Genomic DNA, 18,006 nt, shown 5'->3' with positions numbered 1-18,006 from the left:
GGCATTCAGCACCTACATAAAATGTTCTATGGGATAAAATGTGTATAACTGGGTTTGATTTAACAAAGTATCAAACTTAAAATATCAGGATTCATAAAAAACCAAACTTTGCAATTTAAGAGGAATACAAATCACGTGATTAGAATTAAGAGTAAAGAGTTTTACTTAGGCTGTTTTTTTCTCCTTGTGTACTTATTAGTGATATAAGGAATTGTTACCTGGTTTCTGCCTCATGATTTTTTGTTTTCTATACTGGTATATTCCTTTTCCCGTCAAGGAGATATGTGTGGATTTGTCTTAATACCACTGTCTAACACCTTTTAGAGGATTTTTAATGTTTTATGTGATATATTTCATCCTTAGAATTTTGGGTGGGTCTAGATTTATAAAAGTGTTTTGGTTGGAATGATGAGGCCCTGGATCTCAGCAGGCTTCAGGGTTGGAAAAGTTGAAGCTTACGGGGAGAGCAAATAAACATGGTCTTCAAAGCTGGGAATTAAGATCTGTTTATTCACCTGCACACTTGAATTAAATCTCATAGAAATAGGCTGAGCCATTTGACTTATTAAGATCCTGACAAAATAAATTACTCTAGTCATGTTTAAAGGTCTAATTTTTGCTTGGCTTTAGATATATAGAGATAGGTGTGTGTGTGTGTGTTAGTCGCTCAGTCATGTCTGACTCTTTGTGACCCCGTGGACTATAGCCTGCCAGGCTCCTCGGTCCATGGAATTCTCCAGGCAAAAGTACTGGAGTGGGTTGCCACATCCACCTCCAGGGGATCTTACTGACCCAGGGATTGAACCCAGGCCTCCTGCATTGCAGGCAGATGCTTTACCATCTGAGCTACTAGGGAAGCCCAGAGATTGGTATAGTCCACCATATAATGGATGAAGAAGTTCTTGTTGAATTTAGCTGCTGATTTACAACATAGAGGAGACCAGGATAGTTGACACTGGACAGTGGTTAATTAAACTGAAAAATTTGTTTGAGGTTTGGGCCATGAAGCTTCAAACTGCAAAAATTACATGTGTTCTTATCCTTCAGCTTTGAGGAGCACTGCTGAAGGTTAGGGCAAGGGAAGAGAGAGCACTCATGGCTGGGTGTGGCTCACATCACTTTTGTTTTAAGAGGATTCCTCTTATGTAGGGTTATAATGATATCTAAGATATGGACTCAGGTAAGTATTCCCTACTTCATTTTCATTGTCAGTTAAGGTTCAAGTAAATAAAGCAATGCATTTTCTGATTTTAAGAAAACCTTTTTAAAAATGTGGAGTACACTTTGTTGACTCTGAAATCCTGTGGTCAAGATGAAGGTTGACTTCTGATACATAAAACAAAACAAAACAAAAAGCCTTTAATTTATAATAATTCTCTTAGCTCTGTAATTCTCTTTTCTCCATCCTTCTTACTGTGGAGTGTGATTTATAGTGATAGCTCTGGGTTTAACTTTTGAACTTTAAGTATAGCTTCACTTTTACTTTGTGATGACTGTGGTCCAGAGAAACTTCTCCTTAAACTATTTTGCTATATATGTAAATCTTCCTAGTTCTCTTTTTACTTATGAAGCTAAGTTTGGGATATGGATAACCTTGATATTATGTGTTCATATTTGTAGTTAAGTTGCAGAGCAAAAGGCAGAGCGCTCTGCGATGTGGGGCTGCCTTTTGCTGAGCTCTAGCCAGCAGCTCCTGTCTTTGCCTTAGTCTTTTGGTTGTTCCTACTTAAAGGCTTTTTTTCCGCCCCTTCCCCCACCCCCCCGACAAGAGAGTCATGAGAGTCATAAATTACATCTCCAAATATCATGCCATAAGGGTCTTTCTGCTTAAGGTGGTTATGTTCTTAGACAGCCCTGAAAATTAAATGAGTTGGGTTCTCCCCAGTCACCACTTCCTCTGCCAAAGTCATTTCATCCATCATAGAGCTGCTGAGTCTTTCTGATTCTGTTCCCTTCTCTCATGTTCTACACCCTACCCACCCTACTCTGTCTTTACCTCCTTCTTGCATGGAAGTTAGTCTGTGTCCCAGTTTTTGAAATATATATTGATTCCTTACACCCTGCTCTGAACAATAATAACAAAATCTTAGAATAAAATCTCTTCAGAGGCATCTGGGAAAATTGTAAATAGTCTAGGCTTATTTCCAGGGGCTTCACTGATGGCTCAGATGGTAAAGAACCCATCTGCAATACAGGAGATCCGGGTTTGATCCCTGGATCGGGAAGATTCCCTGGAGAAGGGAAAGGCTACCCACTCCACTATTCTTGCCTGGAGAATTCCATGGATAGAAGAGCCTGGCAGGCTACAGTCCAGAGTCAGACATGACTGAGCAACTAATACATTCACTTTCACTTTTTATTTCCAGTCAGCTATGTGAAAACGCTTTATAAATTGTAATTATTTCATGAGAGTAAGGCATAATAGAAATCTTATGATGAGAATAAAAGCAGAAAAACTAACTCTACAGTAGAATGGAGAGAGAAGTAGAGAAAGATAGGTGGGGCAGAGGGTAGGGTGGTTAGGGTGTCTAAGCTAGAGGTAGCAAGGGCCTGACCTATAAGAAGATTAGTGGAAATCACAAGAGTAAGGGTTCAGACTACATCTTCAGAAGACATTATCAAGGGAGCTAGAAGAGGAAGAAAACTTTCAGTAATGACCCAGACACAGGAGCTGGGAGGACCAGAGACTGAGGATGAGGTCTTGAATCGAGGCTCTGAAAACTGGCTGTGGTCCTCATAAAAACAGTGTTGGGCATACTTGAATGAATGGTGTTGGTGGGTAGAGGCTACACTTCCAAGAAACATGAGTAATATTGGTCTGGTTCATTGGTAGGAGAGGATGCTCACAAGCTGATGAAATTTAAGCAAGTTATCAAACTTCATGTAAAGTCTGATCACAGTTATGGAAAATCCCAGTTACATATTATAACTGTTGTATAAGTGTACATATATAGAGGGGTATCTGGAAAGTTTATGATTTTATTAGGAATTCTATATGAGGAGGTGACTTTCCATTTGATTTGATTCTTTTTTGCTCCACAGTTGCAGGTTAAAGAAAATAAGTGGTAAATAAGAAATTAGTTGGGAAGCATAGATGGCTTGCAAGCAAGAAAGAGTCCATAAAATAGATTCACTATGTAGATAAAAGCAGTTGAACAGTTGATAGAACAAAGTCCTAGAATAGGTGGGAAGAAGCAGATCTCAATGGCCAATGCAAAGGGTTATCTTGGCTTTGGTTTCTGATCCTGAGTACCTTGGTTCTTTTTTGGCTCCTTCTCTGAAATGTTAGGTTAAGCCCTTGTTTGGGGGATCTCTCTGGAGGAGAGACTGTAAGAACAATCAGGGAACCCAGGAGAAGTGGGGAGAGAGTGTTTGTGGAACTGAAACCTAGGAAGAACTGCTCCAAGTAGAGGTAAATACATTGGATACTGAAACATTTTAAGTAAAGGATGGGTGTGGTATACAGCATACTTCATGGTATTGCTGCTAGTCTGAATACTGAATGTTTATTTCTTATTCAATAAAGATTATATATAGGGCAAATAGGATTGTAGTCTCAAAGTGGGAAGTTTCAATAATGGATGAATTTTCTATTCCTTCTTAAGACTTTTGTGGGCTAACTCAGTAAAATGAAGTCAGTGTGGCCTTATATATCTTGTATTTATGACCTTGCTTGGTATAAGGATAACTAAAAGTTACATGAATTTTTCATATTTTAGAAATTATACTGGGATTTCAGGTTGTATCATTTTTTAATTTTATACCAGGACTAGAAACAGAATGCTTTCTTTTAATTATCCTTTTTGTCACTAACTGTGGTGAACTTCATGAGGTTTATATATTTCAGATGCTATTCTTTTTCTTACATGTTTCTTACCTTTTGCGGTACAGTTCTTTAAAACTATTTTCTGGCTAAGTCCCTCTCCCAGTCTACCATTCAGCTTGTCCATAATTTTTTTTTTCAGCTTTAGAGTTTTAATTTCTTTCTTATTTGCATATTTTATGATACTGTTTCTTCCTGCACGTGACTTCTAGTCATTCTATCCCTTCCAATATGGTAAAGATACTCACTTGAAGGTTATTTTCATATTGTTCTTTCTTATTCCTTAGGTATGAAATCTTTTACTCAGACTGGTTGTTCCTCATTGGGGTTTGCCTGCACATGTGATTTGTTCATTTTGATGTTAAGGTGGTTTTCCTTAAGTCCCAGGTGTCAGGGTTGCAGAAAATTTCTGTAGGGTCATTTCATACTTTTTTTTCTCTTTATGGATATTCCTGGATCTAAGCTCTTAACTTAGAAACCCCATACTACATTGATGATTTGAACTTGGATCCCACACTTGGATGTCTCGTAGACTTGGTGTAGTTATTTCTCATGGGTTATAGTTTCCTCTCCTCCTGTATGCCCCCTAATCCAGGGTTGGAAACGTTTTCTCTGGCCAGTTGGAGGTGGGGCTTCTAATACTTGTTTCGTGGACGAACAGCCTTCATGACTCCACTCTACACAGAAACAAATGTTAACTCTTTACATGCACACTTCTTTACTTATTTACATTGAAGTATAGTTCTCACAATACTGTTAGTTTCGTGTTTACAGCAATGTGACTGGCCATGCATGTTTTCTTGCTTTGGACTCAGGACCCTGCCATGAGGTCTGCCTCTGTCTGCTTCAACATCTCCAGCCATTTAGTTTGAGCTTTCAGCCTCAAGTCTGCCTCTGGGTTTCCTCTTTGTTGCTAAGTTCGGTTGTGTGTTAACCTTTTTGTTTTTTCTAAATGGCAAAGGTTATTTTGTTTAGCATTTCTATATGATTAGAGCAAAAGGAAAAGAGATACTTGTCTTTTCAGCATGTCGTGCTGACCAGAGTCTGACCATATTCATATTTAAGCATGTATTCTTTTTTCTTTTACAGCTAGTTATGTATCAAATCCCATTTGCAAGGGTTGCTTGTCTTGTTCAAAGGACAATGGGTGCAGCCGATGTCAACAGAAGTTATTCTTCTTTCTTCGAAGAGAAGGCATGCGCCAGTACGGAGAATGTCTGCATTCCTGCCCATCCGGGTACTATGGACATCGAGCCCCAGATATGAACAGATGTGCAAGTAAGCAGTTGACTTTTGTCCACCCTATTTTATGGCTTATGCAACTTAGGGGGAGTTAAAAGTTGAAAATTTTGATTAAGTATGTTTTTAATGTACTACAGAAATAGTTTAAGCTTAAACTTAAAAAAATGAGTGGGGTGGGATAAGAACAGTTTTACTTTATCTTTTGTATAGACATGTATTGTCCATGGGGCTTCCCCGGTGGCTCAGTGGTAGAGAATCCACCTGGCAAAGCAGGAGACATGAGTTTGATCCCTGGGTCGGGAAGATCCCCTGGAGAAGGAAACGGCAACCCACTCCAGTATTCTTGCCGGGACAATTCCATGGACAGAGGAGCCTGGCAGGCTACAGTTCATGGGGTCGCAAAAGAGTTGGACATGACTCAGCGACTAAACAATAGCGAATATTGTACATACACTTTTAAGATTACGTAAGTACTTTTTCATAACATGTGTCTTGGACACAAACATGGTAGGCAGATCTTTGTAAGACATACTTGCTTAGCACTTATCAAAAAATAAAGGACTTTAAATACCTTTGTACTGGGAACATCCTCTTGAGTTTTACCACAGTATCTGAGGCTTCTTTTTCCTCTTATACTTAAGTTTGTAATACCTGAATTAGTCTAATCTGTAATTTAATACATTAATTTAAAGCACCATTACTGATAAAAGATGTAATGAAAATATTTAATTTACTTCAAAGTATTTTAAGTTTAGCAACTACAAAAAGGTCATTAGGGAATGTCATTCTATGGATAGGAATGCAAGTACAATTTTTAAATTAAAAAATCATTTATCATTATAGCATGATTCTAAACTTCTAGGTAAATGGTAGAAATTGGAGTTTAAAAAATGCAATAACAAAGGAACATCCTCTTTTTTAAAGAGCTCAAATTTTAGAGGATAGAATGGGTAAGGAGAAGGGGAACATGGAGTGAAAAGACAGATGGGTAAGAAGTTTAATCATAATTCAATGTACTAAGCACTAGATCAGCAGGCAACCAGTGTGTTATGGGAGTGACTTAATTACCTCTAACACATTGTGCATGACTATTAAATCAGCTGAGGTCTTTAGGTAAGAAGAGTGTTTGAGTTTTATCGTCCAAGGACAATGTTATTTTGGAAGGAGGCACAACTAATAGAGGAAGATTAAATGGAATCTGGGAGGAAGAAACAACACGTTTGAAAAAATAATGTGTTTGGGCAATGAGAAGTTTCATTTATGGTGCATCTTGACAAGGCACAAGTCCTGCACTGCTGGTCATTGAGCATTCTTAGTCTCTGCTCCTTAAATAATCTTCATTCCCCCAAATCACCATGAGAATAAGTTATCCCCAGACATTTCCCAACACCTCCTAGGGGAGCAGTACCACCCCTGGAGAAGAACCACTGAGTAGTATGTGCTTTGCGTGAGGTATGGTTGGAATTGAGGATGAAAAAGGAGGCTTGAGTGCAAATAATAAAGGTCTTGAGTGCCATGTTAAGAAGTCTGGATGTTATCTGAGGGTTTTGAGCAGGCTGTGAACTAGAGTAATTGCTTTATTTAAGATAATTCTTGCAGAAGTGCAGGAGATGAGTTGGAGAAGCCTACTGTAACAATTGCAGATGTGAAATCTTATTCTGATGAGAAGTTTGTGGACAGTGAATTTCAGAGATTTAGAATCAATGAGACAGTAACTAATTTCACAGAGTGCAGAGAGAATCAAATTTGATCATAGGGTTTCTGGCTAAGGTGATTGGCTGAATAGTTTTGCCATTAGCACAGATAGAAATATATAGTCTTACAGGAAATTTGCATGTATTGATACTTCCATTTCATAGAATTATTTGGATTAATAACTAGACAGACACAGCTCCCCCAAAGTATCAATACATAGATCAAATTTTTCAAATATGTACCTTATCCTTAAAGTGTATGATTTGAGGTAGCTAATAATGTGTATTCTCATAGTTTTTGAACCACCCATAGGAGAATGGGGCCAACTTGAAATGGATTCCCGTTCAGATTGCTTTCAACCACCTATGTGGTGGCGGTGGGGATTTGAGCCCATGAATGGTCTGTGCGGGTGCTTATTCTAGACGAACAGTGTACAGGGAAGATGAGACAAGAGTTCAGGTGGCTCAGTATTTATTCCAAGTTCTATGCTTAGCATTCTGTACACTGGGGATGGAGAGGAGGGTGGCAATTAATGTTTTGCTCCGTCTGGGACACTGGGGACTGAGAGTGGCTGCTCTTAACAACTCTGCAGGGGCACGGGGCATAAACCAGGCCTGTCTTGGGCAAAGTGGAATGGGTAGTCATTCAGCAATATCTCAGGCTATCAACAGGGTCTTCCTTAGAGAGACACTCTGAGATAGGGGTTAACACATACATTTTGGCTAAGGTGACCCCTTTTCTCAGAAACAGAGAGGAAAGCAGTGACTGTAAATCAGCCTTAGAGAATCTCCATGTGAAAATGGGTTTGCCACGGTTATACTTATGTAAGTGAATGCAATCAATGTTGCAATTGACTGACCTAGAAATCATTACTTATTTGGTACAAGCAGGAAGTGCTTATTAACAAGGCTCCTGTGAAGCAAAGTGAAAGAGGAAGATTATTTCTTAATTCTCAGTATATGACTTCAGATGACCATGGTTTGTTCTTAGTAATATTGGCTCTTTTTCATAGGTACTTGGCATATGTTGCATGTTATTTATATTTAATACAGAGGATGATACACTCCACTCTACCTTATTAGATTCTTTTGCCATATATAGGCCATTACAGTTTTGAGAAGAGTGTCCTGTGCTATAAGTGAGTTGTTATTAGTTACCTATTTTACATATAGTAGTGTGTATATGTCGATCCTAATCTCCAAATTTATTCCTCCCCCTGCTTATCCCCTGGTAACCATGAATTTGTTCTCTACATCTGTGACTCTACTTCTGGTTTGTAACTCACTTCATTTGTACCCTTTTCTAAGTTTCCACATATAAGCCATATCATATGATATTTGTCTTTCTGAGTCTGACTTCAGTCAGTATGACAATCTCTAGGGCCTTCCATGTTACTGCAAGTGGCATTATTTTGTTCCTTTCTATAGTGAAAGTGAAGTCGCTCAGTCGTGTCCGATTCTTTGCGACCCCATGGACTGTAACCCACCAGGCTCCTCTGTCCATGGGATTTTCCAGGCAATAGAACTGGAGTGGATTGCCATTTCCTTCTTCAGCAGATCTTCCCGACCCAGGGATCGAACGCAGGTCTCCCGCATTGTAGACAGACGCTTTACCGTCTGAGCCACTGGCTTCTTTTCTTGACATTTTGTTTCTGTGCATATTTATGTCTCTTTCCTTACAAATGTTTCATCCTGTCTTATAATTTGTTTTTACTTGATGCGTTATGAACATTTTTCCTTGTCATTAAATATGAGTGCATGTTTTCTACTGAATAGATAACAATAATATATCTAGCTAATTATCTATTAAAAATTTGCTTTCAGTTTTTACCATCATAAGAAGTTATATGAAGAATTTCCTTGTATATAGATTCTTTTGTTTATACACACATATGTAGTTTTATGCATTTTTGTGATTTATTTTCATAAGATAATCTTTTAAACATAGCACATTTTCCAAGCTTTATTGAGATATAATTGAGATACAAACATAATGCAAATTTCAAAGATTTTTTTGTATATATTGCCAAATGGTCTTCTGGGAAAGTTGTGCCTGTTTACATATTTACTGATAGCAGACATTTTCTCTTGCTTCTCACCAACAATGGGTACTAGTGACAAAAAGTATAAAACACACTTTTTTCTTTTAATATGGTTTTCTGTGATACAAATGCTCAACATTCAGAAAACTAAGATCATGGCATCCAGTCCCATCACTTCATGGCAAATAGATGGGGAAACAGTGGAAACAGTGGCTGACTTTATTTTTCTGGGCTCCAAAATCACTGCAGATGGTGATGGCAACTATGAAATTAAAAGATGTTTACTCCTTGGAAGGAAAGTTATGACCAACCTAGATAGCATATTAAAAAGCAGAGATATTACTTTGCCAACAAAGGTCCATCTAGTCAAGGCTATGGTTTTTCCAGTAGTCATGTATGGATGTGAAAGTTGGACTATAAAGAAAGCTGAGCACAGAAGAATTGATGTTTTGAACTGTGGTGTTGGAGAAGACTCTTGAGAGTCCCTTGGACTGCAAGGAGATCCAAGTAGTCCATCCTAAAGGAGATGATTCCTGGGTGTTCATTGGAAGGACTGATGTTGAAGCTGAAACTCCAATACTTTGGCCACCTAATGCAAAGAGCTGACTCATTGGAAAAGACCCTTATGCTGGGAAAGATTGAGGGCAGGAGGAGAAGGAGATGACAGAGGAGAGATGGTTGGATGGCATCACCGACTCAATGGACATGGGTTTGTGTGGACTCCGGGAGTTGGTGATGGACAGGGAGGCCTGGCATGCTGCGTTTCGTGGGGTCACAAAGAGTCAGACACGACTGAGCAGCTGAACTGAACTGATGATACAAATAAAGGTAAACATTTATTTTTCACATGAATATTGGTATTGTAGAATATTTGCCAGAATCATTGGCCTTCTTTTTCCATCTATTTGCACAACTGTTTCCTTAGTAATATAAATAAAAACTTCAAATGAAGTGTAAAAGAGAATGATATATTCACAGGTCATAAATGGAGCATTCAATGAGTTACCACAAAGTGGACACACATATGGTACCACTACTCGAGAATAAATGTTAACAGCACCCCCAAGAACCCTCATTGTATCCTTACCAATTACTCCCCTTTCTCCTCCTTCAACAAAACTGGTATCCTGACTGGTAATGAAAACCATGCAAAAGGTTATTCATGACAACACTAATTATACTAGCTACAAATTGGAAACAACTCAAGTGTCCAAACAATAGTGTCTAAAAAAGTATATGGAGAGGGAGAGGGTGAGATGATTTGGGAGAATGGCATTGAAACATGTATAATATCATGTAAGAATCTGATTGCCCATCTATGCCCGATGCAGGATATGGCACGCTTAGGCCTGGTACGCAGGGATGACCCAGAGAGATGTTGTGGGGAGGGGGGTGGGAGGGGGGTTCATGTTTGGGAATGCATGTACACCCGTGGTGGATTCATGTCAATGTATGGCAAAACCAATACAGAATTGTAAAGTAAAATAAAAAATAAATTAAAAAAAATAAATAAATAAAAGAAAATGCCCTGCAAAAAAAAAAAAAGTATATGGAGAACTGGAGATGAACTGCAACATAAGCATCATAAATACATCCCATAATCTGACATTGAATGAAAGAGGCTATAAAATAATAGGTACATTTACATACTTTTCAAAAAATAGGTAAAATTAATCTATGGTGCTAGAGATATGCATTTATTGAACACCTACTGTGTGCAGACTTCAATCCTAGATACCTAGAGACAAAATAATGAGTAGTAATTAGTTTCTGTCTTTCGAGTTGTTTATGGTGTAGTGCAGTGATTCTCTACCAGGGATGATTTTTGCCCAAAGAGATTATTTTAGTAGTGTTTGGAGACATTTTGGATATTACAGTGCTCCCGGCATCTAGTGGACAGAGGCCATGGGTACCACTCAATGCTCTGCAGTGCTCAGGGCAGCCTCCTGTAACAAAGAATTACCTGGCCCAAAATATCAGTACTTGTGAGGCTGAGAAAGCCTGGTCTAGTGGAAAGACAGATAGTTAATAAAGCGTATTATGTGGTAGAGGCTGCTAACTATTTAGCTTCCATCCTGTGCCAACTATGCTATTAGATGTACTTTTTCTCATTTTACCTTTCAAATAAATGTGGAAAGTTGTTATGGTGTTTCTAATTTATGGATGAGGTTACCAACTGAGTAAAATACACTTTCTAATGTTTGGGGTGGATTTCAGCAATGAAGGCGATGTCACTTATAAAGACTGTGTATGTTTTCAGAATTATTAGGATTAAGTATTATAGGAAGAAAAAAAAGGGAAAAATACATAGAAAGCTATGGAGTTGCACCAAAAAAAAAAAAATCATTCATTTTGAAGTAAGATACAGGTGTTTTAGTACATTTCTATTGTAAAACCAGAAATGGTGCTAGTTAGGTTGGTCGGGGCTAGGTCAGTGCAGACCTTATGTGCTAAATTTAGGTAGTAGAAATATCCTGAAAGCCACAAGCTGTTAATGAAGCATGACAAGTAAGGGAATGATGAGGTTATGATTTGGGGAAATATTTTTCTTTCAGTTGGAAAATGGGCTAGAGGAGAGTCTGCAATGAAGGTAGCAAGATCAAGCATCTGGGTTAAAAACAAACAAACAAAAAAATCAGCTGCGTCCTTGTTAGACTCTCCCTGGCCAATCTATATAAAATTTAACCTTCCTTATTGCAATTTCCAAGTCTATGCCCCAACCAGTAACGCTGAAGAAGCTGAAGTTGAATGGTTCTATGACGACCTACAAGACCTTTTAGAACTAACACCCAAAAAAGATGTCCTTTTCATTATAGGGGACTGGAATGCAAAAGTAGGAAGTCAAGAAACACCTGGAGTAACAGGCAAATTTGGCCTTGGAATGCAGAATGAAGCAGGGCAAAGACTAATAGAGTTTTCCCAAGAAAATGCACTGGTCATAGCAAACACCTTCTTCCAACAACACAAGCGAAGACTCTACACATGGACATCACAAGACGGTCAACACCGAAATCAGACTGATTATATTGTTTGCAGCCAAAGATGGAGAAACTCTATACAGTCAACAAAAACAAGACCAGGAGCTGACTGTGGCTCAGATCATGAACTCCTTATTGCCAAATTCAGACTCAAATTGAAGAAAGTAGGGAAAACTGCTAGACCATTCAGGTATGACCTCAATCAAATCCCATATGATTACACAGTGGAAGTGAGAAATAGATTTAAGGGCCTAGATCTGATAGATAGAGTGCCTGATGAACTATGGAATGAGGTTCATGACACTGTATAGGAGACAGGGATCAAGACCATCCCCATGGAGAAGAAATGCAAAAAAGCAAAATGGCTGTCTGGGGAGGCCTTACAAATAGCTGTGAGAAGAAGAGAGGTGAAAAGGAAAGATATAAGCATCTGAATGCAGAGTTCCAAAGAATAGCAAGAAGAGATAAGAAAGCCTTCTTCAGCGATCAATGCAAAGAAATAGAGGAAAACAACAGAATGGGAAAGACTAGAGATCTCTTCAAGGAAATTAGAGATGCCAAGGGAACATTTCATGCAAAGATGGGCTTGATAAAGGACAGAAATGGTATGGACCTAACAGAAGCAGAGGATATTAAGAAGAGGTGGCAAGAATACACAGAAGAACTGTACAAAAAAAGATCTTCATGACCCAGATAATCACGATGGTATGATCACTCATCTAGAGCCAGACATCTTGGAATGTGAAGTCAAGTGGGCCTTAGGAAGCATCACTACGAACAAAGCTAGTGGAGGTGATGGAATTCCTATTGAGTTACTTCAAATCCTGAAAGATGATGCTGTACTCAATATGCCAGCAAATATGGAAAACTCAGCAGTGGCCACAGGACTGGGAAAGGTCAGTTTTCATTCCAATCCCAAAGAAAGGCAATGCCAAAGAATGCTCAAACTACCGCACAATTGCACTCATCTCACATGCTAGTAAAGTAATGTTCAAAATTCTCCAAGCCAGGCTTCAGCAATACGTGAACTGTGAACTCCCTGATGTTCAAGCTGGTTTTAGAAAAGGCAGAGGAACCAGAGATCAAATTGCCAACAGTCACTGGATCATCGAAAAAGCAAGAGAGTTCCAGAAATCATCTATTTCTGCTTTACTGACTATGCCAAAGCCTTTGACTATGTGGATCACAATAAACTCTGGAAAATTCTGAAAGAGATGGGAATACCAGACCACCTAACCTGCCTCTTGAGAAATCTGTATGCAGGTCAGGAAGTAACAGTTAGAACTGGACATGGAACAACAGACTGGTTCCAAATAGGAAAAGGAGTATGTCAAGGCTGTATATTGTCACCCTGCTTATTTAACTTCTATGTAGAGTACATCATGAGAAATGCTGGACTGGAAGAAGCACAAGCTGGAATCAAGATTGCCGGGAGAAATATCAATAACCTCAGATATGCAGATGACACCACCCTTATGGCAGAAAGTGAGGAGGAACTAAAAGCCTCTTGATGAAAGTGAAAGTGGAGAGTGAAAAAGTTGGCTTAAAGCTCAACATTCAGAAAACGAAGATCATGGCATCCGGTCCCATCACTTCATGGGAAATAGATGGGGAAACAGTGTCAGACTTTATTTTTTCGGGCTCCCAAATCACTGCAGATGGTGACTGCAGCCATGAAATTAGAAGATGCTTACTCCTTGGAAGAAAAGTTATGACCAACCTAGATAACACATTCAAAAGCAGAGACATTACTTTGCCGGCTAAGGTCCATCTAGTCAAGGTTATGGTTTTTCCTGTGGTCATGTACGGATGTGAGAGTTGGACTGTGAAGAAGGCTGAGGGCTGAAGAATTGATGCTTTTGAACTGTGGTATTGGAGAAGACTCTTGAGTGTCCCTTGGACTGCAAGGAGATCCAACCAGTCCATTCTGAAGGAGATCAACCCTGGGATTTCTTTGGAAGGAATGATGCTAAAGCTGAAACTCCAGTACTTTGGCCACCTGATGTGAAGAGTTGACTCATTGGAAAAGACTCTGATGCTGGGAGGGAATGGGGGCAGGAAGAGAAGGGGACGACCCAGGATGAGATGGCTGGATGGCATCATGGACTAGATGGACATGAGTCTGAGTGAACTCCAGGAGATGGTGATGGACAGGGAGGCCTGGTGTGCTGTGATTCGTGGGGTTGCAAAGAGTCGGACACGACTGAGTAACTGAATTGAACTGATTGCAATATTTCCTTTTCTTTATCCCTTTCACTCTTCTTTGCTCCCTTTTTCAGTCATTCTTTCCCTCCCTTCTTTCTTTAGCACTTATGGGTAACTAACACACTGTATATTTCATTTATCTGTTATATTCACCTGTCCTGCTAGTATGTAAGTTACAAGAAGGAAGGGATTTTTAGTCTGTATTGTTCAAGGTCATGTTATGTATAATTGTGTCTGACATATTGTGGGTGTTTAGTAAATAGACTGAATGAATAAATGACCTAAGTCAATTATAGTGGAAGTGGAGGAGTGGAGAGAGATATTGAGGAAGAATCAAAGGACTTCTTAATCAATTTGGGGGTGTTGGCCAAAGGTGAAGGGAGAAATTAAGATTACTCTTATGACTCTGACTTGAGATCTGGAGAGTAAAATTCATCAGTTCAGTTCAGTTGCTCAGTCATGTCCGACTCTGTGACCCCGTGAATTGCAGCACACCAGGCCTTGCTGTCCATAACGAACTCCCGGAGTTCACTCAAACTCAGATCCTCGAGTCGGTTATGCCATCCAGCCATCTCATCCTCTGTCGTCCCCTTCTCCTCCTGCCCCCAATCCCTCTCAGCACCAGAGTCTTCCAATGAGTCAACTCTTCGCATGAGGTGGCCAAAGTACTGGAGTTTCAGCTTTAGCATCATTCCTTCCAAAGAACACCCAGGACTGATCTCCTTTAGAATGGACTAGTTGGATCTCCTTGCAGTCCAAGGGACTCTCAAGAGTCTTTTCCAACACCACAGTTCAAAAGCATCAATTCTTTGGCGCTCTGCTTTCTTCACAGTCCAACTCTCACATCCATACATGACTACTGGAAAAACCATAGCCTTGACTAGATGGGGTGTTCTTTGGAAGGAATGATGCTAAAGCTGAGACTCCAGTACTTTGGCCACCTCATGCAAAGAGTTGACTCATTGGAAAAGACTCTGATGCTGGGAGGGATTGGAGGCAGGAGGAAAAGGGGACAACAGAGGATGAGATGGCTGGATGGCATCACCGACTCAATGGATATGAGTTTGAGTGAAATCCGGGAGATGGTGATGGACAGGGAGGCCTGGCATGCTACGATTCATAGGGTCACAAAGAGTTGGACTTGACTGAGTGAACTGAACTGAACTGAACTGAACTGACTAGATGGACCTTAGTCGGCAAAGTAATGTTTCTGTTTTTGAATATACTGTCTAGGTTGGTCATAACTTTCCTTCCAAGGAGTAAGCACCTTTTAATTTCATGGCTGCAGTCATCAAGGTACACAGTATAGGAAGAGGAGCATATCTGCTTGAGAGAAAGATGGTGGTGGAGAATGGTTGATTTGAGGCACTTTCAGCTTGGAGAAGGAAATGGCAACCCACTCCAGTCTTCTTGCCTGAAGAATCCCAGGGATGGCAGAACCTGGTGGGCTGCCGTCTATGGGATCGCACAGAGTCGGACATGACTGAAGCGACTTAGCAGCAGCAGGAGGTTGAGAAAAAGTATGAGACATCCTGGGGAGGATGCCCAATAAGCATTTAGATGTCAGGGGCTGGAGCTGTCAAAGGAGAAAGAACTGAATTATTGACAAGAAGAAAACAATATCAACAGAGAGAAAGAGTTCTGAGGATTGAAGCCTGAAGAATGTGGACCTCTTACAGCAAGCAAAGCAAAGCCTGTAGTGGAGGCTATGACAGAAATACCAGGAAAATGGAAAATTAGAGAATGATGTCCCAGAAGCAGGTAAGGAGACTTGAAGTATCAAGGGGTCAATGCCAAAATCGTGCTGTTTAAACAAGAGTTGTTGACCTTGGTGGAGGTTGTTTCACTGTTATTGTTGGAGTGCTATCCTGATTACTATGGTTTCAGAGAGTACATGGAGTCTTAGGGAGGAGCCACAATTATAGGACACTTTCTCTTTCCCCTCACCACTAAGCTTGTTGAAAAAGACACTCTGATGATAGGTAGAAGGTGTGTGTGTTGGTGGTGGGGGGAGGTAGAGGGAGGTTTGGACAGAATATAGCCAGTTGAGGTGGAGAAAGGGATGATTAAGGAAAACAAGATCATTTAAGAGACAGAAGAACTTAGGATCTAAAACCTAAGTGAGGAATAGCCTTGAACAGAATAGTTGTTTAATCAGCAGTCTATAAAGAATCTATCTACCTCATATCAGTCAAGGTGTTGTTTTATTAATGTGCAAGGAAGGGGATCAAAAATGCACCAAAGTGAAAGAAAATGGACTAGTACTTTTTTTATGTATAAGAAAATAATATACATGCTTGTATTGCCGGGGACAGTATGTTTTAACAAAATCATTTGCAAACAAAAAATTACAGAATTGAGATTTCATACTTCTGTATCCAGTGACTGGCTACTTTTTTTTCACTGTTATACTTTATGATTCCATCCTTGTTTTGAACTTTGTGAAAAATGTGTTATGGGCTGGGAGAATGCTATAGTTTGTTTCTAAAATGAAAAGACACAAGTTTAAAAAACAGGTAATTTTGAATGTATCAGTTCAGTCCAGTCCCATCTGACTCTTTGCGACCCCATGAATCGCAGCACGCCAGGCCTCCCTGTCCATCACCAACTCCCGGAGTTCATTCAGACTTACGTCCATCGAGTCTGTGATGCCATCCAGCATCAGAGTCTCCTCTGTCGTCCCCTTCTCCTCCTGCCCCCAAACCCTCCCAGCATCAGAGTCTTTTCCAATGAGTCAACTCTTTGCATGAGGTGGCCAAAGTACTGCAGTTTCAGCTTTAGCATCATTCCTTCCAAAGAAATCCCAGGGCTGATCTCCATCCCTTAACTGATTAACCCTAAGGTCTACATTTCAGCTCAGTTGCTCAGTTGGGTCCAACTCTTTGAGACCTCTGGACTGCAGCATGCCAGGCTTCTCTGTCCACCACCAACTCCTGGAGCTTGCTCAAACTCATGTCCATCGAGTCAATGATGCCATCCAACCACCTTATCCTCTGTTGTCCCCTTCTTCTCCTGCCTTAAATTTTTCCCAACCTCGGGGTCTTTTCCAAAGAGTCAGTTCTTTGCATCAGGTGGCCAAAGTATTGGGGTTTCAGCTTCAGCATCAGTCCTTCCAGTGAATATTCAGGGTTGATTTCCTTTAGTATGGACTGGTTGGATCTCCTTGAGAGTCCAAGGGACTCTCAAGAGGCTTCTCCAACACTACAATTCAAAAACATCAATTCTTTGGTGCTCAGCTTTCTTTATACTCCGACTCTCACATCCATACAGTCAAAAACCATAGCTTTGACTGTTTATAGACCTTTGTTGGCAAAGTAATGTCTCTGTTTTTTAATATGCTGTCTTGGTTGGTCATAACTTTTCTTCCAAGAAGGAAGCATCTTTTAATTTCATGGCTTGGCACCATCTGCAGTGATTTTGAAGCCCAAGAAAAGAAAGTCTGTCACTGTTTCCACTGTTTCCCCATCTATTTCCCATGAGGTGATGGGACTGGATGCCATGATCTTAGTTTTCTGAATGTTGAACTTTAAGCCAAATTTTTCACTCTCCTCTTTCACTTTCTTTTTTTTTTTTTTTTTTTGGTAAGCATACTGTTTACGTTTTAATAATAAAGATGATAGTGGCAGTGTTTAGAATTGCCAGCCACCATTTCAAAATCCACACATATAGATTATCTTTTTTTTTTTTTTTGATTTTTTTAAATTTATTTATTTATTTTTAATTTTTACTTTACAATTCTGTATTGGTTTTGGCATAGATTGACATGAATCCACCACAGGTGTACATGCGTTCCCAAACATGAGCCCCCCTCCCACCCCCCTCCCCACAATATCTCTCTGGGTCATCCCCGCGCGTCAGCCCCAAGCGTGTCATATCCTGCATCAGACATAGACTGGCATTTCGATTCTTACATGATATTATACATGTTTCAATGCCATTCTCCCAAATCATCACACCCTCTCCCTCTCCCTCTGAGTCCAAAAGTCCGCTATACACATCTGTGTCTTTTTTGCTGTCCTGCA

At 39.9% G+C, this 18,006-nt stretch overlaps 1 protein-coding gene across 1 annotated transcript in view; it reads left to right on the top strand.

Moving 5' to 3' along the window:
- Positions 1–18,006, top strand: part of LOC120860692 (R-spondin-2) — a 189,584-nt gene that overhangs the window by 82,297 nt on the left and 89,281 nt on the right. Inside the window, exon 2 of the mRNA XM_040236443.1 lies at positions 4,913–5,101. Coding sequence (XP_040092377.1) covers positions 4,913–5,101 — 189 coding nt within the window. The remainder of the gene's footprint in view (positions 1–4,912; positions 5,102–18,006) is intronic.

The sequence above is a fragment of the Oryx dammah genome, unplaced genomic scaffold (assembly GCF_014754425.2).
Source record: "Oryx dammah isolate SB20612 unplaced genomic scaffold, SCBI_Odam_1.1 HiC_scaffold_11163, whole genome shotgun sequence".
NCBI lineage: Eukaryota > Metazoa > Chordata > Mammalia > Artiodactyla > Bovidae > Oryx > Oryx dammah.
The sequence above is the reverse complement of the archived record's forward strand: the minus strand, read 5'-3'. Positions and strand labels throughout refer to the sequence as shown.